At 44.9% G+C, this 25,677-nt stretch overlaps 1 protein-coding gene and 2 non-coding genes across 3 annotated transcripts; 1 reads left to right on the top strand and 2 right to left on the bottom strand.

Moving 5' to 3' along the window:
- Positions 1–251: 251 nt before the first annotated feature.
- Positions 252–8,448, bottom strand: LOC114430284 (uncharacterized). Its single transcript, XM_028398594.1, has 2 exons — positions 8,304–8,448; positions 252–2,329 (listed from the first exon to the last, which is right to left on the bottom strand). Exon 2 carries the CDS (start codon positions 1,914–1,916, stop codon positions 441–443), a length of 1,476 nt encoding a protein of 491 aa, XP_028254395.1. The 5' UTR covers positions 1,917–2,329; positions 8,304–8,448; the 3' UTR covers positions 252–440.
- A 9,235-nt stretch (positions 8,449–17,683) lies between these two features.
- Positions 17,684–17,765, top strand: trnas-uga (transfer RNA serine (anticodon UGA)). Its single transcript has one exon. It is a non-coding gene; the product is annotated as a tRNA-Ser (tRNA).
- A 2,951-nt stretch (positions 17,766–20,716) lies between these two features.
- On the bottom strand, positions 20,717–20,788 carry trnaa-ugc (transfer RNA alanine (anticodon UGC)). Its single transcript has one exon. It is a non-coding gene; the product is annotated as a tRNA-Ala (tRNA).
- Positions 20,789–25,677: the final 4,889 nt, after the last annotated feature.

Raw genomic sequence — 25,677 nt, 5'->3', positions numbered from 1 at the left:
CAGTCTTGGTCTGTTGTAAAGTGGTTAAGCTGCACATACCATGCTGTATAAACATTCTATGTGAATGTCAGGGTTCAACTAAAGTAAGCATACCTTCAAACATAAACACTCATGTGATTTAGGTTAACTCAAATAGAAAACACTCATGTGATTTAGGTTAACTCAAATAGAAGCATAAATCAACAGGTTAAATGATACTACACACAGTAAGATACTTAAATCATTATGCACACATAAAGAGTAAGATGTAACTCATATAAACTCATAAAGAATGAAGTAAAAGTAGGATAACTTATGTACATTGATTCCAACATTTCCCTCCTGTTTATTCACTTTTACTGCTTTATGTTACATCCTTTAATGACCACTTCTGGTTAAGATTTTCGGTCACAAATTCATACATGCAGTATAAAATGGTACACTCAGAGGGATGGATCATCTCAGTCAGGTAGGAAGACAGCCATGTCTTCGTCATCGTCATCCTCATCCTCCTGTGGATTTTCTACAACAAAAGGTAACAGAGCATACACTTCCCGCATCTCTGCTCTAACAGGTGCTATGGCGGTGGTTATCATTCTAGTGCACAATGCTCTAATGCAGGGAATGCAACAACATCCACATAAGGTGAGAATAGCGGCAAATACAGCGATAGACATGATGATGGACATCACCAATTGTTTATACTTGCCAAACATGTCTCCAAAACCGTTCCACAGCGATGTGTCCACTCCAGAATGGTCTTTCATCTTGCTGTTAAGGGATTTTAAGCCTTCCAGAGCCCTGGTAAGGCTGCCATCAGCTGCTGTGTTATTCGGAATGAACGTGCAGCATTGGTCCCCAAAGATGGAACAGACTCCACCTTTCTCTGCCAACAACATATCAACAGCAATACGATTTTGGAAAGCCATTAAAGAGGTAGCGGAAAGCTGCTCGTGAATAGCGGAGAAACCTTCTTCAGTTTTGTTTCCTAATTTCTGCACATTAAAGTGGATGTAGTTGATTCGGTCTACATTTTTATTAATAGTGCACCACCAACATAAAACAGATTCAAAACCTGCAGAAACTTGGTTTACCAGTTTATACTCATCTGGGACGCCCCTGGGTACTCCGATGCTGTCTATGTATGTCGGGTCATCACCCTGCCAAGACCTAGTGGATCTCCTTTTAGCTGTATGGATCCAATGATGAGGCATCACACTCTTAACATTTTCAACTAAATCTGAAGCATCTTCCTCCTTGATGATGATTGTCTTTGTCCTTGGTTGGCTTCCTGCCACAACGAGTTTACCCTCCGTGTTGTTGAAAGTCGTGTCCTGTCCTGCACTCAGAAGGGAACATAATCGTAAAATCCAGCATGGATCACGACCTGATATCCAGGCACACAAGTATATTCGTCTACAGTTTTCTCTGTCTAAGAGTACATGTCCAGATTTGACCTTCAATGTTACACTGTCTTTAGTGACCATCAGGGTAGGAATGATTCTCTTAAATTCTTGGGCACACTCAGCCCATCCGTAGGAATTTGGAGCCCAATTCAGATCAGTAGATCTAAAAACTGTACCCCACGACCCGCTTTCACCCATAGGTGACTTACCGTAGGGAGTGCAATCAAGGTAAAACGTATGTCCGAAATAGTCTTTTGGCTGTGAACGATGAACTGCAGTCTGAAAAGCGGAGCTAGGAATAACAATGGTCTGGCTCACAGTTACAGAGTTGTAACACAAAACTACTTCTGGGTTGAAGTCAGGTTGCTGATATTTTTCTGAGCATGGGTGTACAGGAACAAAGTCGATCGCTCTCTTTTCCTTAGCTGATAGTGTCTCATATCTTTCCCATAACAAGATTATAGTTATAGCAACGAGTCCGATTACTCCTGCTACGGCTACCATCCTCTTATGTGCTGGGGTCAACACCATTTTTCAACATTCCTAAGACTCCTCCTAAATCACCTGCCCAGAGTGGTGGACAATCTTCACCGGGTTTGAGACGACAGCAACCTATGGTTACGGCCCCCTTTGTAGTCGGCCTTTGCTCTGGAGGTGCCTGTTTTGAGAAGTCACTAATCTACACCAAATACCACAGCACTATCACTACAATACAGAGGATGATAGCAACTGCCTGCGCTATAATCATAAAAGTTATTTTACTCATGTTTGATTATTTTCTTACAATGAGACAAATGAACCCAAGTACTCCTTTCTGCAACCTTCACTGCTGTGCCAGTTGTTAAAAGTACCTGATACGGGCCTTCCCACTTAGGTGAATGCCAATGTTTCTTCTTTATACTTTTTATCAGGACCCAGTCTCCTGGCTCTACTAGCTGGTCATCCTGTGGGAACACGGAGGATGTATCATCGTTATCGGTCTGATTAAACACCTCTTTTCGTTGCTCCAGCATTTTTCTCATGTAGTCAGCTAAAGTACTTTCGTCATCAGTTTCCCACACATTTTGAAAGAAAGGCAATCTGTAAGGTCTGCCAAACAGAATTTCATAAGGTGTTAGTCCATTTGTACTTGTAATGTTTATGTACAACTTTACTAAATCTAAGCATTTAGTCCATGGTCTGTTTGTCTCTTCCATACATTTCTTAAGTCTATTTTTTTATTGTTCCATTCATTCTCTCTACCAAACCTGCGCTCTGTGGATGATAAGCACAATGGTGTTTTAGATCTATACAAAACATTTTGCCTATGTTAGAGATTAGTTGATTTACAAAATGAGAACCATTATCACTGTAGATTTTTTTCTGGAATCCCATAGCGAGGAATAATGTCTTTACACAAAGCTTTCGCTACCGTTAGTGCGTCTGGGTTTTTTGTAGGAAATAGTTCAATCCATTTCGAAAAAGAATCAATTATGACTAAACAGTATTTTTTACCTTCACTTTTGTTTAGTTCTATGAAATCCATGTGTATGTGCTGGAACGGATAATTAGGTTTTGGAAACTGTCCTCTTTTTGGTCTCAAATTGCCTTGAGCATTATGTTTTGCACATATCAAACATGCTCTGCAAAAATTTTTTGAATAGGAATTGAATCCATATGTTGTGTACTTTCTGGCTACCAAGCTCAACATCCCCCCTGTGGAGACATGTGTTTGCCCATGGCTCCATATAGCGGCCCATTTATATAGATTTTTTGGTAGGATTGGTTTATTTTCTGGTCATGTGTATATTCCCTCTTTTAGTTGTGCCCCCTTTCGTTTCCACTGTTCCAGCTCTTGGTTGGGTGATTGTTGTTGCATATCACGTAGTATGTCATGGTTTAAGCTAGTGTCTGACATACTGAAAACATGGATTTCACCCTGCGCGGCTTCTTTTGCTGTTTTGTCTGCAAATGCATTTCCTCTAGAAACAGGATCAGTCCCGTTTGTGTGTGCTGCACATTTGCATATGGCTAATTGTTTCGGCAAATGTATAGCCTGTAGCAGTTCTGAGAGAAGTTTTGCATGTGTTACTGGTTTTCCTGTAGATGTTATCATGCCTCTATTTTTCCAATGTTGCGCAAATGTATGAGTTGTTGCATATGCGTATTGGCTGTCAGTGTAAATTGTTGCTATTTTGTCTTTCATTAATTTACAAGCTTCAGTGAGAGCTACTAATTCTGCTGCTTGTGCAGAAAAATGTTGAGGGAGTGCCTCTGCTCTCAAAACCTTATCTTGTGTTACGACAGCATAGCCTGTCTTTGTTTTTCCTTTATCATCCTTTTTAGAAGAACCGTCAACAAACAGTGTGTGTCCCTGCTGTAAAGGAATGTCCTTTAAGTCTGCTCTGCTCTTAGCTGTCTGTTCTGATAGAGATTCACAGTCATGAGGCTCCCCCTCCCCTTCCGTGGGCACGAGTGTAGCCGGGTTAAGTGCTGTGCACCGTTCTATTTTTAGATGTGGCTGTGAGAGTAAAATGGACATGCAGGATAAGTGTCTGGCCGGGGAGAGAAAAGTCATTTTGGTTTGCAATAATAGGGCAGACACAGCATGAGGGACTTTTAAAAGTAACGGATGAAAAAGTACAATGTCTGCACTTGAAATTACAGCTAATGACGCAGCGATCACTGCTCTCACGCAATGAGGCAATGCACATGCTACAGCATCCAACTTTGTCGAGTAGTAGGCAATTGGCCTGAGTTTATTTCCATGCATTTGTGTCAAAACTGAGGTCATGAAATATCCTTTACAATCTACCATTTGCACAAACTCCTTTTGGTAGTCTGGTAAGGCCAATGTGCAGCTGCTTACCATGGCCTGTTTTAAATTGCACAGAGCATTTTCAGCTTCAATTGTCCACTTAAGGCTGTCTGACATTTTCAATTCTTCCTTATACATCAAAGACTGTAATGGTGCAGTTAATTCTGCGTAATTCGGCACCCAACTTCGGCAATAATTAGTCAAACCTAAAAATGACATCATCTGCTTTTTTGTTAGTGGCTTGGGTGCTTGTAGAATTGCAGCTTTTCTCTCCTCCAGTATTGTTCTCCCCCCTGTACATAACTGGTGTCCTAAATATTTTACTTTTTCCTGACAGAACTGTAGTTTGCTTTTGTTTACTTTATGGCCCTCTTGTGCCAAATGTTTTAACAATGCAATCGTGTCCATTTTACAGCCTGCCTCTGTTTCTGATGCCACGAGAATGTCATCTACATAAGTAAGCAATTGACTCTTACTTGGAGGTTCAAAAGTGGAAAGACTAGAAGCAATTACTTGTGAATAAATAGTTGGACTTTCACAATAACCTTGAGGCAACCTGGTGTATGTGTATCTTTTTCCTTTGAAAGTAAATGCAAACCAGAATTGGCTATCTTTATGCACTGGTACCGAAAAGAATGCATTGCTTATGTCTATCACAGTAAAATATTTAGCTTTTGGATTCAGTGAATTTAATAGTGTATGTGGGTCTGCTACGCATGGAGACCTCTGAATTACTGCATTATTCACTGCTATCAAATCCTGAACCATCCTCCACCCTGTAGATGGAGGCGCCTTTTTCACTGGAAAAATAGGCGTGTTCACTGGGGAGTCTGCGCATTCTATCAATACACCTGCTTTCTTTAAATCCTCAATTACCAGTTCTATTCCTTCCATTGCATCAGGCTTTAAAGGATACTGTTTTATTCTAGGACGATGTTCTGTTTTGGGCCTGATTATTACCGGTTGTGCTCGTTTCACTAGTCCTACATCCGTGGGTCCTTGTGACCATAGTTCAGAGGGAACTTGTTTCAATAAATTCTCCTGCTCATCAGTGAAGAAAATGTATCACTTTTCAGTTTCAGCCAAATGTACTCCTGCTTGGACAGTTACAGTCCAGAATAATGCTTTTCTGGTCAGTTCAGTTGAATCACTATACCAGGTGTTTACACCTGTTGCTGTCCAATCACAAGCTTTCTCTCCTCTATTCACTAGCTGTCCGAGATCTCTCCATCTAGCATGTGTGTGTTTACATAGAGAGATGTGCATGTGGTTCCAGTGTTGTCTGTACAAAGTTTTAACTTGATCTGGTACAGTGACTGCAGCTGCAGCATTTGCTATACCATCAGAATACAAGTATGTCACTGTCACTTTAGCAGGTGTGACTTTATCCAAACGTTCTTTATACTTAGGATCAACGTGGTCAGTGTACCACATGGTGATATGCAAATCATTTGGTGACATTTGATCCTGAACCTGCCTCACCGCTCCTTTCCCTTCATTCATAAGAGAATCTCCCATAGAAATGGGTGGCCTGTTAGGGACGTCAAGTGTATAGTAGTAATTAGGTTTCCCTGTCCCTTGCACTACATATACTTCATCTGGTTTCTGTCTGATCATTTTTAATCCTTCAGATGTTGGTACAATGGCTAGGCCTAGAGAAACTAAGGCATCTCTTCCAAGCAAATTTACTGGACATTCTGGCAGCCACAAAACTGATAGCTGACATGATTTTCCTTTCGGGTCTCTAAGCCATATAGGTTCTGTTTCTTGAACCATTTTAATAGCACCTTGTGCTGATCGTACAGTAGAATAATTAGGGCCCAACGAAAGCTGCGGTAGCTTTTCTCTAATTGTGGTCCTGCACGCTCCAGTGTCACAAAGAAATTTAACTGGAGTGCCTTGTACCATTATAGTGATCTCTGGCCTTATTTTTTCCTCAAAAAAATCCTCTAGATTTAACACTTCCTCTCCTTCATCAACCTCTCCCTCAGGTTCTCCTTCTAACTGTGTATGTTCTAGTCATGCTGTCCCGTGACTGTGGGGGGAGGGATTGCTTCTGCAATCTCTCTCTATGTGGCCTTCCTTTCCGCATGACCAGCACGCTCTGGGGTTATCAGTTGAGCGTGACCTAAAACCTCCTCTGCCTCTGGCCCTACCGCGTCCGTGACCTCGACCTCTGGCTTGTTGATAAAACACAGCTGGCTCTTCTTCTTCCTGATAGAAAATCAACTCCTTTTTTCCTTTTTTGCTGCTAATGACTTTCTCCGCATGCAGGGCATGATTTACATACTCTGCGAGTGTTCCCCCGCTCATGCCTATATAATGACGACTTACCCACCCACTAATCTCTGGTAGTGAGCCTGAGTGTAAAGCGTTTTTTAGCTGTTGTTTATAAGCTCCATCATCAGCGTCATTCATCTCTAGACCACTGTGCGCTCTAAAAATTTTCTCCATCCTTACTCTGTACTCCTCAAACGGCTCCTCTGGCTTTTGTTTACACCTTCCAATTTCAGTGTAATTTGCTCTCCTTCTATGTCTGTTTCTGATCCGGTCTAAAAGCGGATTCACATTTCCATTTAATTCCCCACTCTCAGGAGGATGAATCTGGTTTTGTGCATCAGTAGGGGAATAATTTCCTTTTACATAAAACCAGTCAGGACCTGTTAAGGTCATCCAAATTTGCTGAACTTCTGCTCCATTTAAATGATATGATTGTCGCAGATTTTCCATTTGTGTGATGCATTCCTCAACATCCTCCTTAGGGTGCGGAATCCCCTCAACTGCTTTTTTAACATCACTTTGAGTCCAAGTTCTGAATACTCTAATTACCTCTCTCTCACCCTCCTGGCCTGCGCGTGGATTAGGTAATTCTATTAGAGGGAAAACATCTGTGTCTTCTCTCTCTTGTGAGAAATCAGGTATTTTTGGTTTCGGAGAAAACATATTTTGTATTCCGGTTGTTAAGCCTTTTGACCAGTCTCCTACACGGCCTTTTGAACGGGTCAGCATTGTGTGTGGAGTTTCAAATACAGGAGGTGCGTAGCTGGGCCGTGAAATTTCATTTGCAAGAGGTGTGTATTTGGGCGGCCCCCCTGGTGGCCCCGCTGTTATGTCTGTGTCTGGAGCGGAGACTTCAGCCTGTTGTTGCAACAGCTGTCTAGCCTCTGCATATGGCCCACTAAAATCATCATCCTCCTTCCTGTGAAACATCAATGTCTGTTTCTCTCCTACACTGTCACTGCCTGCTGCCCCTTTTCTCTTTTTCTCATCCCTCTCCCGTCTCGCCTTCTTCTCACCCTCCTCACGCTGTCCTGCTATTTTGATCCAGACCTGCGTGTGTTCATAACCTTCTTTTTTCAATTTATTTTTATCATCTTTACATTTGATCCTAATTTTGAGTTGTAGGTCTTTTACATCAGTAGTTGATAGTTTACCATTAAAACTATACTTTTTTATCCAACGACCTAACGGTTCTATCGCGGCTTCATCTGCCTTTTGAACTATTTTCCAATCTTTACAAGTTAACTCATCAATTAACTTTTGTCGGGTTTTGCTTTGCCCCTTCCCCATTTTGATCTAGATGTTGGATCCAGTGGGTCTTAATACCTGCTGTATTCTATCACTGGATTTCTTTCAACAAGATGGCAATCAATAACCTTTTGTGGTAAAACTCACTTCAACCTTTTCAGGTGGAGTTTTCTTGCCTACATGCATCCACAAAGGCTCACCATTTGAGTCTTGTTGTTTTATATGAAATATAATTACCTAGTGGTAATTATGTTTCCATTCACACATTCACTTTCACACCTTTTTGTTCGAACGTGCACTTCACTTTTTACTTTTAATTTTAACACAGTTGCCAAACAGGTTCCGCTGTCCTACGTAGAATTTAACTAGTCGTTTTAAACTAGGGGAGTCTACCCTCCTGCGGACTTTTTTACTTGACCTGATAGAGTCTAGAATTGTCAGGGTTTTATTCACTTTTTCACTTCTTCAACACACAGAGGAGTTCACCATCCTCTTTTCAACACACAGAGGATTTCACCATCCTCTTGTACTTCTTATCTTTTACTGCGCGCGTCTTTCACACATTCCCCCTTTTTAAGGAAATCTATACTCACACTCGTCTGTGTCTCCTGGACTTTCCGTCAACCATCGGACCCCAGCCCACGAGGGAGGGACCAGTCCCGGAAAGGGTCTCAAGCAGTGGCCACTGTCTTTCTCTGGATCTCACCTCGTTCGCTGGGATCGTCAGGTATCTTGGAATCCGGCTCGAAGGACCAATTTAATGTTAGGTTCAAACCCCAAACATTTGTATTACACAACCTGTACAAAAGAGACACAGAGAGTTAGATATCTTTTTACTTGCAAGGAGAGTGACCAGAGACTGCTCAGTTACAATCTCCCACGCCACTCTGAAGCAGCTCTGGGTTCTCCAAGCCTTTTATTAGTTGGGAACGCCCTAATACATAGTTACTAAGGGACAAAGGGTTCATTCATCACAAATCTTAGTTTCGTTTTACGATGTCCTTGAACACCTTTAACAGCTTCTGTGTGAGTGTGTGTGTGTGTCATCTTCAGCCTTTGTTCTTTCTTCCAGTAAAGTGGTTAAACATTAAACATTCTATACATTAAACATTCTATGTGAAGGTCAGGGTTCAACTAAAGTAAGCATACCTTCAAACATAAACACTCATGTGGTTTAAGTTAACTCAAGCAGAAAACACTCAGGTGATTTAGGTTAACTCAAATAGAAGCATAAATCAACAGGGTAAATGCTACTACACACAGTAAGATACTTAAATCATTATGCACACATAAAGAGTAAGATGTAACTCATATAATGAAGTAAAAGTAGGATAACTTATGTACATTGATTCCAACAGGATCCTGATCTAACTCTGGACTGCTTCACGCCCATCGGCCTTCCTGAGCTGACCACCAGCATCAGCAAGTCTAAACCTACTACCTGTCTTCTGGATCCGATCCCTTCACAGCTCCTCAAGGATGCTATTCCTCTGATCGGAGACTCTATATTAGGACAGATCAACTTGTCTCTGGAAACAGGATATGTACCACAGGCTTTTAAAACTGCTGTGATCATTCCGATACTTAAAAAACCTTCACTGGACCCGGACGTCCTAGGAAACTACAGACCGATCTCCAACCTCACCTTTATCTCCAAACTACTCGAAAGAGCTGTTGTAAGTCAGCTAAACGACCACCTGTGTAGTAACAGTCTGTTTGATGCTTTCCAGTCTGGTTTCAGAGCCCATCACAGCACAGAAACAGCACTGCTTAAAGTCACCAATGACCTCCTCATGGCATCGGACCGGGGTCTCGTCTCTGTACTCGTTCTACTGGATCTCAGTGCTGCCTTCGACACCGTAGACCATCGCATCCTGCTACACAGATTGGAACACGAGATCAGGATTACAGGAACAGCACTGCGCTGGTTTAAATCATATTTATCTGACAGATTTCATTTTGTTCACACTAACGATGTGTCTTCCACAGGTACAAGGGTTAACCACGGTGTTCCACAGGGTTCTGTGCTCGGACCGATCCTGTTCACCCTCTACATGCTCCCTCTAGGATACATCATCCAGAAGCACGGCATAAACTTTCATTGTTATGCTGATGATACCCAGCTGTATTTATCCATGAAGCCTGAAGAAACGGAGCCGCTAGTCAGACTACAGGCGTGTCTAAAGGACATAAAGGACTGGATGTCCTCCAACTTTTTACTATTAAACTCGGACAAGACTGAGGTCATTGTTTTTGGACCGAAACATCTCAGAACTAGTTTATCAGATAATACTCTCTCTCTGGATGGAATTACTCTGGCCTCCAGTACGACTGTGAGGAACCTTGGAGTTATCTTTGATCAAGACATGTCGTTTGTCTCTCATATTAAGCAGGTCTCCAGGACCGCTTTCTTTCACCTGCGTAATATTACTAAGATCAGGAGCATCCTCTCTCAGAGTGATGCTGAAAAGCTCATCCATGCTTTTGTCACTTCAAGACTGGACTACTGCAACTCTTTATTGTCAGGATGTCCACATTACTCCATCAACAGTCTGCAGCTGATCCAGAACGCAGCAGCTAGAGTTCTGACAGGAAGCAGCCAAAGGGATCATATCTCTCCTGTCCTAGCGTCTCTTCACTGGCTCCCAGTGGACTCAAGAATACACTTCAAGATCCTTCTTCTAACCTACAAGGCTCTTCATGGACTTGCTCCGTTGTATCTGCAGGACCTGATTGTACCATATGTTCCTAATAGGACACTCAGATCTCTGAGTGCAGGTTTACTAGTAGTTCCTAGGATTCATAGAAGTAGAATGGGAGGACGAGCTTTCAGCTATCAGGCACCGCTATTATGGAACCAGTTACCAATCTGGGTCCGAGAGGCAGACACTGCCTCCACCTTTAAGACTAGACTTAAAACTTTTCTGTTTAGTAAGGCGTACAGTTAGCCTTAGACCTAGTGTGTAGCACAGCTATGCTGCTCTAGGCCTACGTTGTCGGGGGGCACAAACATGATCCACTGAGCAGTTTCCCTCTCACCCTCTAACCTCTCCTTTTCTCTCCTTAGTCTGGCTCACACTGGTCTCAAGACCTGGATGATGACCTGCAGTCCGGCCCGTGAAGTCTCTCTTGCTCTACGTTGTCGGGGGGCACAAACACGATCCTCTGAACACCCTCTGACCTCTCCTCCACTCTCCTTAGTCTGGATCATACTGGGTAATATCGTCTCATAATCTGTGTTAACTGTCTTCCTTGTAGTTCTGTGCCTCGCTCTCGCTCTCTCTCTTTGCAGGTCTCAAGACCTGCATACTGACCTGCAGTCTCTCCTGTGCTCATCGACTTCACTAGCCCCTGCTGCTCATCTTTACTATCAAATTACTATTCCTACTTATGGACCGACGATATATATAGATATCTATTACAATATAATCACTGTTTCATCTTGCTGTCATGTTTGCTCTGTACTGTATCATGTTTGTATCATGTTTGCTCCTCTCTCCCTCTCTCTCTTTCTCCTTCATCCTCTCTCTCTCTCTCTCTCTCTCTCTCTCTCTCCCTCATCCTCTCTGACTAGCAGCAGGACTGGTTCCCCCTTATGTTGACGGGTCCTGCTCAAGGTTTCTTCCTCTTAAAGGGAGTTTTTCCTTGCCACAGTGCTCTTAGGGGGGTTCCTGTGAAGCGCTTTGAGACAATGTCTGATTGTAATATGCGCTATATAAATAAAACTGAATTGAATTGAATTGAATTGAATTTTCTGGCAGCTGACATCCACACAGTGACATTTCTGCCTCCTCCTGTCTTCAGTCAGACTGTTTCTCTCACAGTCTGTAGAGAGAAGCTGACATTGTTGCACTGATTAACCTCAACCACACACCTGTGTGAGCCGCACCATCATTCTAACAGTTCCATTGTTACACTGAGTGACAGCAAAGCAGTGAGCCCCCTGCTGGTGATCAGCTGCATGTACCAGAAGCAGACAGAGATTTCTGATATGATGTTAAAGGTGTCACAGAGGAGGATCCGACTGTCTGACCTCTGATTCTTCTGTCAGCATCAGACACATCACAGTTTGATCAGTTTTCAGATCACACACAGCAGCATCAGTAACACTGAGCAGACATTACACACTCCATCAAACACACACACACACACTGCTCACTTATAACAGGGATAATAAGTAAAGTTCTTTACAATAAATTCACATTCACATGTTATTATCACTTCACACATGGCACAGTATATATGGCAGAGAGTTAAAGGTGGAATATGTAGTCAGAGTAATACCAAATATTGACACTAGGTGGCAGCACTTCCGCCTCCATCCACTGCTGCACTACCAGCACCACTCTCAGTGCTTTTTGTTTCCATTGACTGTACAACAATTATGATTCAATCCATGTTATTTATATGACAAACTATGTGTAGTGATTCTATGTGTGTAGCTGACATGTTGCTCAGCTTCCATTGGACACATATACTAGATGGAAGCTGCAGCAGGATTGGCTGATGACTGATCACAGGTGTGAACAATCAGCCGGTGACGAGTGGAGCAGGAGCAGCTGCCCATGCTGCAGAGACACAAACAGCAGCAGCACTCTGTGACCCATGTCCACTCTGTGTGTCCTCCAGACAGTCCTCCTCATGTCTCTGCTCATGTCTTTATCAGGACAGCAGTCAGGTCCAGCCCTCTGGGGGATTTCTGCTCTCACTGTTTAACTCTGATTTCCTGATAGCAGCACTCACACAGCTGTTCAATGCTGAACTGACAGTTACCATGGTAACCAGGTCATCAGTGTTATTCAGCTCACCTGTCAGTGATCAGATCTGTTCCATTAGTATCTTAAGTGACTGCAGACAGTGTTGTTAGATTTGTTTATGTTTTACGAGTGTTCACAAAGGGAGAGAAACATGTAATAGCATGTTGCTAACAGACGCTAATTTCATGTTGTCTGTGTTACCTTAAAGCTAGACTCATAACCAGAGAGTAAGTACGCTTATATGAAGTCATAAGGTTAAGTTGGTTACATGTGTGACTGTGAAATGAAAATGCATTTGCTTATTTCTGAACGGAATGAGATTAGTGCAGCATATACATTGCAAATGTTTGGATGTTTGTATTTGGAATATTTTCATCCATCCATCCATCCATCTTCCACCGCTTATCCGGGGCCGGGTCGCGGGGGCAGCAGTCTAAGCAGGGACACCCAGACTTCCCTCTCACCAGACACTTCCTCCAGCTCCTCTGGGGGAATCCCGAGGCGTTCCCAGGCCAGCCGAGAGACATAGTCTCTCCACCGCGTCCTGGGTCTTCCCCGGGGCCTCCTCCCTGTGGGACATGCCCGGAACACCTCCCCAGGGAGGCGTCCAGGAGGCATCCGAACCAGATGCCCGAGCCACCTCAGCTGGCTCCTCTCGATGTGGAGGAGCAGCGGCTCTACTCCGAGCTCCTCTCGGGTGACTGAGCTTCTCACCCTATCTCTAAGGGAGCGCCCAGCCACCCTTCGAAGGAAACTCATTTCGGCCGCCTGTATTCGCGATCTCATTCTTTCGGTCACTACCCAAAGCTCATGACCATAGGTGAGGGTAGGAACGTAGATTGACAGGTAAATCGAGAGCTTCGCCTTCCGGCTCAGCTCCTTCTTCACCACAACAGACCGGTACAGCGACCGCATTACTGCGGAAGCTGCACCGATCCGTCTGTCAATCTCCCACTCCATTTTTCCCTCACTCGTGAACGAGACCCCGAACTCCTCCACTTGGGGCAGGAGCTCTCCTCCCACCCAGAGAGGACAAACTACCTTTTTCCGGTCGAGAACCATGGCCTCAGACTTGGAGGTGCTGATTCTCATCCCAGCCGCTTCACACTCGGCTGCAAACCGTCCCAGTGCACACTGGAGGTCCCGGCCCGATGAAGCCAACAGGACAACATCATCCGCAAAAAGCAGAGATGAAATCCTATGGTTCCCGAACCGGATCCCCTCCGGTCCCTCGCTGCGCCTAGAAATTCTGTCCATAAAAATTATGAACAGAACCGGTGACAAAGGGCAGCCCTGCCGGAGTCCAACATGCACTGGGAACAGGTCTGACTTACTGCCGGCAATGCGAACCAAACTCCTGCTCCGGTCATACAGGGACCTAACAGCCCTCAGCAGAGGGCCACGGACCCCATACTCCCAGAGCACCTCCCACAGGATGCCGCGAGGGACACGGTCGAACGCCTTCTCCAAGTCCACAAAACACATGTGGACTGGTTGGGCGAACTCCCATGAACCCTCCAGCACCCTGTGGAGGGTATAGAGCTGGTCCAGCGTTCCGCGGCCAGGACGAAAACCACATTGCTCCTCCTTAATCCGAGGTTCGACTATGGGTCTAATTCTCCTCTCCAGTACCCTGGCGTAGACTTTCCCAGGGAGGCTGAGGAGTGTGATCCCCCTGTAGTTGGAGCACACCCTCCGGTCCCCCTTTTTAAAAAGAGGGACCACCACCCCGGTCTGCCAGTCCAGCGGCACTGCCCCCGATTGCCACGCGATGTTGCAGAGGCGTGTCAACCAAGACAGCCCCACAACATCCAGAGACTTAAGGTACCCAGGGCGAAGCTTTTTGACTACCTCGGCGAATTCAGCACAGGTGATGAACGAGTCCACCACTGAGTCATCAGCCTCCGCTTCCATAATAGAAGGCGTGTTGGTGGGATTGAGGAGACCCTCAAAGTACTCTTTCCACCGTCCAACCACCCCCTCAGTCGAGGTCAACAGCTCCCCACCCCCACTGAGTACAGTGTTGGCAGAGTACTGCTTCCCCCTCCTGAGGCGCCGGACGGTTTGCCAGAATCTCTTTGAGGCTGACCGATAGTCCTCCTCCATGGCCTCCCCAAACTCCTCCCAGGCCCGAGTTTTTGCCTCTACAACTGCCCTCGCTGCAGCACGCTTGGCCTGCCGATACCTATCAGCTGCTTCAGGAGTCCCACAAGCCAACCAGGCCCGATAGGACTCCTTCTTCAGCTTGACGGCATCCCTGACCTCTGGTGTCCACCACCGGGTCCGGGGATTGCCGCCACGACAGGCACCAGAGGCCTTGCGGCCGCAGCTTTGGACAGCTGCATTGACAATGGAGGTGGAAAACACGGTCCACTCCGACTCAATGTCTCCAGCCTCCCTCAGAATCTGGGTGAAGCTCTCCCGGAGGTGGGAGTTGAAGGATCCAACTCACCACCAGGTAGGGATCAGTTGACAGCTCAGCCCCTCTCTTCACCCGAGTGTCCAAAACACAAGGCCGAAGGTCAGCTGACACGATTACAAAATCGATCATTGACCTCCGGCCTAGGGTGTCCTGGTGCCAGGTGCACCGATGGACAACCTTGTGCTCGAACATGGTGTTCGTTATGGACAAACCATGCCCAGCACAGAAGTCCAATAACAAAACACCACTCGGGTTCAGATCGGGGAGGCCGTTCCTCCCAATCACGCCTCTCCAGGTGTTACTGTCACTGCCCACGTGGGCGTTGAAGTCTCCCAGCAAGATGACAGAGTCCCCGGTTGGGGCGCTATCCAGCACCCCTCCCAGAGACTGTAAGAAGGTCAGGTACTCTACACTGCTGTTCGGCGCATACGCCGAAACCACAGTAAGAGACCTCTCCCCAACCCGAAGGCGCAGGGAGGCGACTCTCTCTCACATACTGGGGAAAACTCCAACACATGGCAGCTAAGCTGTGGGGCTATAAGCAAGCCCACACCAGCCTGCCGCCTCTCACCATGGGCAACTCCAGAATAGAAGAGAGTCCAGCCCCTCTCAAGGAGTTGGGTTCCAGAACCCGAGCTGTGCGTGGAGGCGAGCCCGACTATATCTAGTCGGTACCGCTCAGCCTCCCGCACAAGCTCAGGCTCCTTCCCCCCCAGCGAGGTGACATTCCATGTCCCCAGAGCCAGTTTCTGTGTCCAGTGATCAGGTCGCCGAGGCCCCCGCCTTCGACTGCCACCCAATCCACTCTGCACCGGCCCCTTACGGTTCCTCCCACCGGTGGTGGGCCCATGGGAGGTCGGCCCCACGCCCCCGGCCACCAGGCGCTCGCATTCGAGCCCCAACCCCGGGCCTGGCTCCAGGGTGGGGCCCCGGCTGTGCCATACCGGGCGACGTCACGGTCCTTGTTCTTCTTTCCATCATAAAGGGTATTTGGACCGCTCTTAGTCTGGCCCATCACCCAGGACCTGTTTGCCTTGGGAGACCCTGCTGGGGGCATCTGGGCACTCAAACCCCTCCACCACAGTAAGGTGGCGGTCCACGGAGGGGAATATTTTCAGCTAAACCTTATTTGAACACATTATTTTAGGGACTAATCTGTTCAAGAAAGATGAAGATAAAACCAGATGTGTGTATATGTACATTTCATGTACTTCCAGTATTTGTACCTCTGTACATAATTATTTTTGCCTTGCCTTTTGACTCCTCTGCTGTAAATCACTTCTTCACCTGCTTTCAGGTGGACTTTGAAGAACCTGAAGACGTGCTGTCACTGCCCAGGAGACCACCAGCTATTCCAAGCCATTCATTCCAGCCTAATCAATCCAAAACATCCAAGAAAACTTTTTTCTTGTTAAATATAACTAATAAATACAAAATGTTTAACAAGCAGTTCAAAGCAGAACATAAGCAGAGAGCCAGACAAAATGGTGAACTAGAACAGAGCAAATTTACTGCTGAAAATGTCCTGAGCTCATGCTTCTTACTGTACAACAACGAGAGTGGAAAGACACACAACTGTCCTCACCGGGATTATGGCTGTAAATTGTGTGCATAGACAGAAGTTTTATGTGTCCAGGTCAGGACAGACATTCAGCTTGTAGCTGATTGACTAACTTACTACAATGAGACATTGTTTTTGTCTTTGCTGCAGTTTGAGTGTTGATCCCACAAATCCAAAGTGTTACTGTTCATTTGACCTGTGTGCCTGTAACTCTCCTGGACAGCTAAACAGGACAATGTGGAAATAAACAGCACTACATGCATTCCAATCATTTACAAGGACTGAGAGCTGTGATTCACAACAAAGCTGCTGCTGCTCTCCATACATTCGTCTACACAGGCTTCAAGGAGACACTGAAAGATGGCATCTTCTGACAGCTTTAGGAGCACCTGGACCACAACATTATATTAGACTGTGATGGAGATGCTATCCATCTGTGATATTAGCACAACAATGATTCTTTTCCATTTGTCTAATACAATATTTAGCAGCATAAAGACTGTTTGAGGCCTCACAAAGTGAGGAAGGTCTAAAAGTATGAACTAACCTTCAGCATGATACCTTGATGCTTCACATCAGTCTTTCTGCTTCTCTTGTGCTGTCTGACATCTACTGAAGTCTCACTTTCTGTTTGAGGAACATACTCTTCCTCACTGATCTCACAAAGTGACGAAGACTCTTCTGATGTGTTTTCAGCCTAACATGAATGAAAGGTTGATTTTTATTGTTCATGTCTTGGATGTTTAGTAGTTGTCAGATCATGGTTTGGAAGAGGCTCCACAAAGAAGAACATTTCAGTGCCTGTCTAAGTGAACCATCACAGTGGACTTGTGTTTGTAATCAGCATGTCATTCACTGCCATGCAGCCAGCTGTGTAGTAATACTGCTGATAGAAGTGTCAGTGAGAGCAGCAATTACTTCAAATTAAATTAATTAAAATTAGTGAGAGCAGGGAATTCTGCCTATCATTCTGGAATACTGATGTCTATACTGGAATGCTGCCACTTGTTCTAGATTTCTTTTCATTCTGGAATTTTGACTTTTAACTTTTAACTTTCTGTGATAGCTGTCTGTCAAACGGAGACTCTGGTCGGCGCAGATTTACCTTCGAATGAAATGGAAACAAGTAAAGGAGCGCCAACACCAAACTGGACAGGACAACCTGGACAAGACCATGCACTCATGGACAGAACCAACCTGGGTCATCAGACTCTTCATTGTTACCTTTTCCTAGTTGTTGTGGCCGAGCGGTTAAGGCGATGGACTTGAAATCCATTGGGGTTTCCCCGCGCAGGTTCGAATCCTGCCAACAACGGTTCTTTTCATCTCCAAGATCACTTTATGCCCCTCCATGTCTGAGGACCAAACCCTGGCACAGTCCATCTGACACTTCCAAAAACTATCATTTTAAAAACGCTGGACCGAGAACAACTGGTGTGCAATGAGGAGGCAAAGGATAAAACGTCCCAGCACATTTCAAACCCAGTTTCACCCTGAGGCAGAGACTGCTTCACCTTAAGGACAAAACACCTGGGAAAGGCAGATCTCAAGGTACTACAATAGTCAGAATGATTCATCATGTGGTGACCAGATGAAAAATCTCATCTCTGGCTCAAGACTTGTTGAGATAGCATAGACAGACACACTCTCAGTCTGTCCACTTCAGTGTCAGTGAAGATTTCAGATTGTTTATTAAGTGTTCATCCTTGAGCTTTTCCAAACTTGTTGTGGACAGCATGCTGTTCATGTCAGGATGGCCGAGCGGTCCAAGGCGCTGCGTTCAGGTCGCAGTCTCCACTGTTTTATCTTATCTTATCTTCTCTTATCACTCTCTGACACAGTGCTCGAGTAGGACATCTAGTGGTGAATAAAATGAATTGCGGTGTGTGTTATTGGTTCATGGATTGTTAGGGATTTGGATCTCCATGCACATGCACACTAGTGTAGTCTCGTTCGACCACACATGGTTGAATGGTTTCAGGCTGACACAATAAAATACATTACACTTTCAGTTTCACAGCACGAAGTTGTTATACAAAGTGACATTTGAGGTCAGGGTGTCCGCGGGGTCTTAAAAAGTATTAAAAGTTGATAAATCAATAGTGGGAAAATGAAGGCCCTTAAAGTATTGAAAATTCTTAATCTTAATTTGAAACGTGTGTGCAGAACTCATACGGCCCTCTCACTGCAGCCTCACACAAACAGACAGACAGTGTTTAAAGATGTTTTGCTGCTGAACAGCAGAACCCACAGTTCAGGTGAACATGTAGCGGAGGAGCAGGATTTGTTGCTACTATGTGGGTTTTGCTAATTTTGCTGTTGACCTGAATGAGTGATGATAACGAGCCGGTCATGTTCAGGGAGGGGGCGTGACGTGCTCGTAGCTTTATAACAGACTGAACAGCAGGTCTGAGGACAGTGTTCTCTGACCTGTGTGGTTCATCCATGAAGGCTGAGTCACTCTGACTGACAGCAGTCAGCTGGTTTAAGGAGTTATAGAACATGGTTACATGACGAACGCCCATTTAAAAAGTATTGTTATTATCCTGCTATAGTGGACCATTGTCTGCCAGGATGATATCTGCATACAGCTAAAACTGTAACAGACAGGATGAAAAGTCTGTCAGCTGGAGCTCAGCTTTAGAAAGAGAGGAGACACTGAGGCAGAGAGGAAGAGAGGTGAGGAAGATGAGAGAAGAGATACTGTAGCTGCATTAGATGAATGATGAATGTTGAAGAAAACTAAATATATATCTCAATCACAACTATTAAATAAATAATAGTGTATATAATTTTAATCATTTTTTAATTCACATTGGCACATTGGTAAAAAAGAAAAAGAAATAAGACCATATTTCACCTCTTTCTGAGCCTCGTTAGTGCAGTAGGCAGCGAGTCAGTCTCATAAGCTGAAGATTGTGACTTCAACCCTCACAAGGGGCACTTGTTTTAGAGCCAGAATACAGATTACAAAGAGCACACTGTATATTTACATGTCATCCAGGTCATGTTCATAGAGAGCGTCTGGACTTTTTTTTCTTTTTTCTTTTTCAAGTTTTTCTTGAAGACGTTTCTCTGCTCCTCCAAGCAGCTTCATCAGTTCTAACTGTTTGGTGGGAAAAATGGTTTATATGTGGTGGAGGTGGGTCTGGGTGAAAGTCACTCTTCCAAGCATGTCCCTGCTTGCGTAAGGTGTGTTCATACTAAAGTCACACTGAAAAAGCGGCTGCAGGAGGAGAGCTGGCCCAGTTTGGTTCAGGAAGCAGTGCAGCTGTGTTCATTGATCAGCTGCTGCACGTTGGTTAGCTGAGAACAACTCAGTTTATTCAGGAGTTTACATCGAGACACCTGGACTGAAGGATTGTTTTTTGAACACGTTTCGCCACTTCTCCAAGGCTACGTTCAGACTGCAGGTCTTAATGCTCAATTAGGATTTTTTGGTGAAATCCAATTTTTTGGTGTTTACAAAATAATATGCGACTGCTACCACTCTCCTGTGTGAATGGACTGTGGCCCTGAAGTGACCCGCATGCGCAGAAGAGGACACGACGTCACACAATGTGTGCTTGTGTGGCTTTGTTTACGTTAATGTCCGAGAGTAGCCAACATAATTACATTCAAATAATATCAAGAAGAATGCTGAGAAGGAATAGAGCAGTAGCTGCAGCGTCTGTACAGAGATGCGTGTGGGTGCGGAGTGGTGGGACAGTGATGTGACTGCTTTTAGCGACACTGACTTCATTCATAACATTCAACATTCATAACTTCAGAATGACGAGAACCTTTGAATACATCTGCAGGCGCCTTTCTGTGTCACTTTCACAGCAAGACAGTCGACATCTCCCTCATCTGTGAGCCGTGCGTTGGAGTTGGGCTCTACTTCCTGGCAACAGGCGCTTGTTGCTAACAACACAGCTTGTCTGCCCGCTCCTGTGTCGCAGAATTGTGACGCCTGTCACCTTTCACTGACGCAAAAGTCAGATATATGCCGCATAGCCGTTCAGACTGAGGTCGCATTGCAAAATATCTGATACGTATCTGATTTAGGACCACATATGAAAGTGACCTGGGTCGTATAATAAAAAATCGGAATTGAGCTGTTCACACTGTCATGACAATATCAGATACAGGTCGCATTAGTCTGCAGACTGAACGTAGCCCAAGTGGCTCCATCAGTTCTACTGAACTTGACCAGATGAAGCACATCGGACTTGTTAGGTGTAAACAATTAACTCTTTGAGCTGACAGAGGAGCATAAGATGACCTTGGAGATGCTGGGGATTGAACCCAGGGCCTCATACATGCAAATCATGCGCTCTACCACTGAGCTACATCCCCACCTTTGTTAGGGCCTGAGCACCGAGTAGTGCGAACACACACACACACACACACAGACACGTGCACACAGGTCTTGGTTAAGACCCTACAGGTAAGTATGGACAAGGAATGCTAAAGACAGGCACTGCGGTCTTGACAAGATTTGTCTGTGTGTGTGTGCAAGGTGTGTGCCCAGGTAAAGTGCTGCCTCCCCGGTGAGCTGCCTGCTGTCCTTCCTGGTTCTCTGGCGCACTACCAGGGGCCCCAGAATAAACAAACAAACAAAGAAAAACAAAGCATAAACTCCTGGACCCCTTCTCAGCAGCACCAGGGCGCGGCGCTGCATTAACGGTACGAGGGGCACGAGGATTCTCGTGAGTGCAGCTTATTAAAAAAACGTGTTTTATGGAGACATGGCTGCACTCAGACATCCCAGAAACCTCCGTCGCTGCCCCCGGCTTTGTGACCATACGGGTGGACAGAGATGTGACTGGCAGCGGTAAGAAGAAGAGAGGAGGGATTGTGCTGTATGTGAGTGAACAGTGGTGCAAACCCGCACATGTCCGTGTCAAGGAGTGTCTCTGTAACCCGACTGGAAATCTGCAGTGAGCCCTGAATTTTTACATGTTCAAAATATCTGTTTGCTTCACATCTACTCATATTATTTACCATCGTTGGTGTTGAGTATGTGACGGAGCTCAGGAGGGGAGGGGAAAAGGGTGCTAACAACGCCACCCGGGGAGGCGAGGGCCTCAACCCGGGAAATGAAAACAAGGGCACACAGGTTTGACTCACACACAGGGCAAGGGTCAGGTACCATAAAAAGAAGATTTATTTAATTACAAAATGAGTAGGATCCATATACCATGTTTAAAATTAGTTATAAAATACGTTGCCAGTTCAGTAGGTGAGATGGGTTGGGATGGCCCTGCAAAATAAATTTTAAAAAATACTGACAAGACTGAGGCTCACCAGGGCAGAGGGACAAACCAAGAGGAATCAAACTACACCTGTGACACTACACTCCAAACGAAACCCGTGAAGAACACCCACCACCAGGGAGGGGGGACCACCACCGCTGGGGTGGGAGCTGGAGGAGCTGGAGGACAGCAGAAGCAAGAAGATGCCTCGCACGCTGGGCCAGACCAAAGAAGAGCTGGTCAGGGCGGGGCTGAAGCACCGTTAATGTTTGACGGTTTGAATGTAATGTTTGAATATGAAATATTTTACCGTTTGTTGATGTTTGTTGATGTTGATGGTTACTTGTTCTAATAAGTGCCAAATGAAATCAGTTTCAGTGAGGGACAATGCTCTGGTTGTGGTTTATTGATATTATTTAACACATTTACAGGTAACTCTTACAAAGTGGTGACTAAAGAAAAATACAGGTGGAAGGAAGAGTGGCCAACAGAGACCCATCTGGTTCTGTGTCCAGTCATCAAACACAGACCGTGTGATGATGTCACATGTCACATCTATCAAGCACTCTTTATTCCTTCTCCTCCTCCACACCACCTCCTCCACCTCCTCCTCCTCCACACCTTCTCCTCCTCCACACCTCCTCCACCTTCTCCTCCACACCCCCTCCTCCTCCTTCTCCTCCACCTTCTCCTCCTCCACACCTCCTCCACCTTCTCCTCCTCCACACCTCCTCCTCCTCCTCCACACCACCTCCTCCTCCTCCACACCACCTCCTCCTTCTCCTTCACACCTCCTCCACCTTCTTCTCCTCCACACCTCCTCCTCCTTCTCCTTCACACCTCCTCCACCTTCTTCTCCTCCACACCTCCTCCTCCTTCTCCTCCACCTTCTTCTCCTTCTCCTCCACACCTCCTTCTCCTCCACCTTCTCCTCCTCCACACCTCCTCCTCCTCCACACCTCCTTCTCCTCCACACCTCCTCCACCGTCTCCTCCTCCACACCTCCTCCACCTTCTCCTCCTCCACACCTCCTTCTCGTTCTCCTCCACACCTTCTTCTCCTCCACACCTCCTCCACCTTCTTCTCCTCCACACCTCCTCCACCTTCTTCTCCTCCACACCTCCTCCACCTTCTTCTCCTCCTCCACACCTCCTCCACCTTCTCCTCCTCCTCCTTCTCCTCCTCCACCTCCTCCTCCACACCACCTCCTTTGTGCTGGAAAAATAAACTACAGCCCACTGTTCAAACGTGCACACACAGCTCTTTTGTTGAGAATGATGCATGCGTTACATGATTGAACAATTTATTCATGACTAATGTAGGAAGCTAGGAAAGAAGAATCCCAGTCCTCTGTAACATCTCATCAGCCCATCTAACATGACTGAAATAAAGCCTGAGAGACAGAACCCTATTTATATGTCAGCGTATTTTCTTCCACTGACAATCCAAAAAGTAGGAAAAACTTATTTTGTTAGCTATTTATTGATGTGACACAGTAACTCCAATTTTTGTTGCTTATCCCTTGAAGCCTGTTTAAACTGATTGGACATTAATTAGGGTCAGTACCCAAAATGTGTCCCTTATATAAAGGTGCTCTGTCCAATCTGTTCAGCAGCTTCACACCTAACGATTGTTCGTTATAATTTTCAATGTGTTAAAATGAGGTTTTAGCCTTGACTTGGTCAAAAATTGATAACGACATTGATTTTGATACATTATTTTTAATGGAACAATGAGATTAAAATAAAAAATTTACCATTAGGACGAGTTTCAGTGTATCCAATTTTTAAAAATCTACTTTTCAATGCACCTGCAATAAAAGAAATTTCTCACCACTCATTTATACACAGCCCAATACACTGCTCAAAAAGATACAGGATCACTTGAACACCACAATGTAACTCCAGGTCAGCCACACTTCTGTGGACTCAGCCTGTCCAGTTAGGATCAACACTGACTGTGAGTCAGGTGCTGACCACAGACCAGTTCTCTGCTCTCATCCTTTCTGCCTGATGTTTGCTCACTTTTGCATTTTGTCAGTGCTCTCAGCCCTAGAGGTAGCATGAGGCGGTGTCTACAACCCACATAGGTTGCTCAGGTAGTGAGTTTTTTTTTAATTTCTTGATGGTCTATTAGGTATACATTAAAACAATCAGTCACGATGTCAGTGCACTGGCTTGTTAGTTAGCTGCTGTCTGTTAACCTAAGCCCATCCATTAATGACGGGCTGAGTAACATTAAACTAAAGTAAGCTAGATTCACACGGTAAAATACATGGTATACATGAACAAATATTGCCTTTCATTATCATCCATTTACCAGCCTCTCTGTTGACTTGGTGCCCAGTCTGCCCTATGACACATAGTTATCAAAATGAGTAGTTCCCCTAACTGGTTGTGTGGACACATTACAACCTTTTATGTTGCTTACTGAAATCACTGTTATTGCTGACAAAAAATTAGATTATCTATTTCTTTTGTTTTTCTGTTGTCTATAACAAGTGCCAGTAATTAGTGATACCTCAGTGGGGGAAATATGTTGCTTAATTGTTTGAAGATGCATTGATATTTTGCTGCATGTGAAAGGCTAACAGGGTCAGTGAGTCCTAATCATGTGTGGTTTCATATTAATGTGCTGCTTTGGTGCTATAATGCTCTCAATGAATGAAGTTGTGTGGGACAGTGTGAAAGCATCAGTGCAGCTGTGACTGGGTAAATGACTGTGGTCTGCCATGTTTGGTTACTGTGGTTAGTGCAGTGTGTTGTGACTGAAAGTGTAATAAGGAGAGGCCATAGATGATGAGTGCTGTGTTAAAGCACACTGTCATCACCTTGGTAGCATTAATATGTGGGACAGCCTTTTTACTAATTGACAGATGTAGTTCTTGTGTGTGTTGTGTGTTGTTCTGCTGCTTCTGATGCAAATGTGTGCTTCACTCTTTCATCACTGGCAGTTTATACGATTTAAATCAGGTTGACAGACTGGTGTTTATAGTACGTGTGTAATGTGGCTGAGGGACAGACTAAAGCTGTGAGAATGCACCTGCTGCTGGTTCTTGGTTTGTGCTGACTTTGATCATGGCTGTTTCATGCTGTTATGTTGTAATTAACCTTAATGAAACAGTGTTAATGCAACACAGAGCCTTCATTTCTGTAAGGCTGTGTGTATCATGAGCTTTGTCTCTCCCTCAATGACATGATGAAGCTACTGTGTCACATCCTGTCATTACAACTACAGCTGCACCAGTTGATTAATGTGATTTAATAGTATGTGAAGCAACCTGGTCAATATTAGTCATCTTCTCTGCTTTTCTCCTAAATTATGGAGCTGTGATGCTGCCCACCAATGATCCTTGACTTTTGTCAGTCACACACTCTGCTGCCTGCCATTGTCATTCCATGTCAGCCATTTTGTGTCTGTGGTAAAGTACAGTGTATTGTTGCTGACAACACATGCTGTAGAGTTCTATAGGTGACCAGGTGTATCTGCATATTGGTAGTATTGATGGTGTGGGAACATTCAGATCTTCAACAGTGCAGCCACATTGGAAGTACATAGATTAGAGTAGAATATAGCATGTCCTTCCAGTGTGGCTGCACTGTTGAAGATCGAAATGTGGCTCGTTTGTCTTTGCTGGTGTTCTTGTCTGTTAGTTAATGTGTGGGTTTTCTGGTTGAAAGATGTGATGCTAATGTGTGCTAAGCTATTTTAAATGATTTGACAACACTGTAAGGTCATTCATGTGATTTACATGAGCTTCAATGACTTGGTGTTTTCCTCTTGTTCCTCTCGTTCCATGTCAGCCATTTTGTCTCTGTTAAAACAGTGGGTGTTGTGGCTAACAAAATCTAAACCTGTTGATAATTAGCTGCCCCTTTGTAATAATAGTGACACTTTTTCTGCTAATTGCATTATGTAATTGTTGATCACAATGAGAGGTTAACAGGAGTACAGGATTACTAATGAATTTTGAGTTCATTCGATTAGCTT

Source organism: Parambassis ranga, unplaced genomic scaffold (assembly GCF_900634625.1).
Source record: "Parambassis ranga unplaced genomic scaffold, fParRan2.1 scaffold_22_arrow_ctg1, whole genome shotgun sequence".
Taxonomy (NCBI): Eukaryota; Metazoa; Chordata; class Actinopteri; family Ambassidae; genus Parambassis; species Parambassis ranga.
The sequence above is the reverse complement of the archived record's forward strand: the minus strand, read 5'-3'. Positions and strand labels throughout refer to the sequence as shown.

Coding starts and splice junctions, on each gene's coding strand:
- LOC114430284 (XM_028398594.1), bottom strand. CDS start 1,916: ATGGTGTTGACCCCAGCACATAAGAGGATGGTAGCCGTAGCAGGAGTA.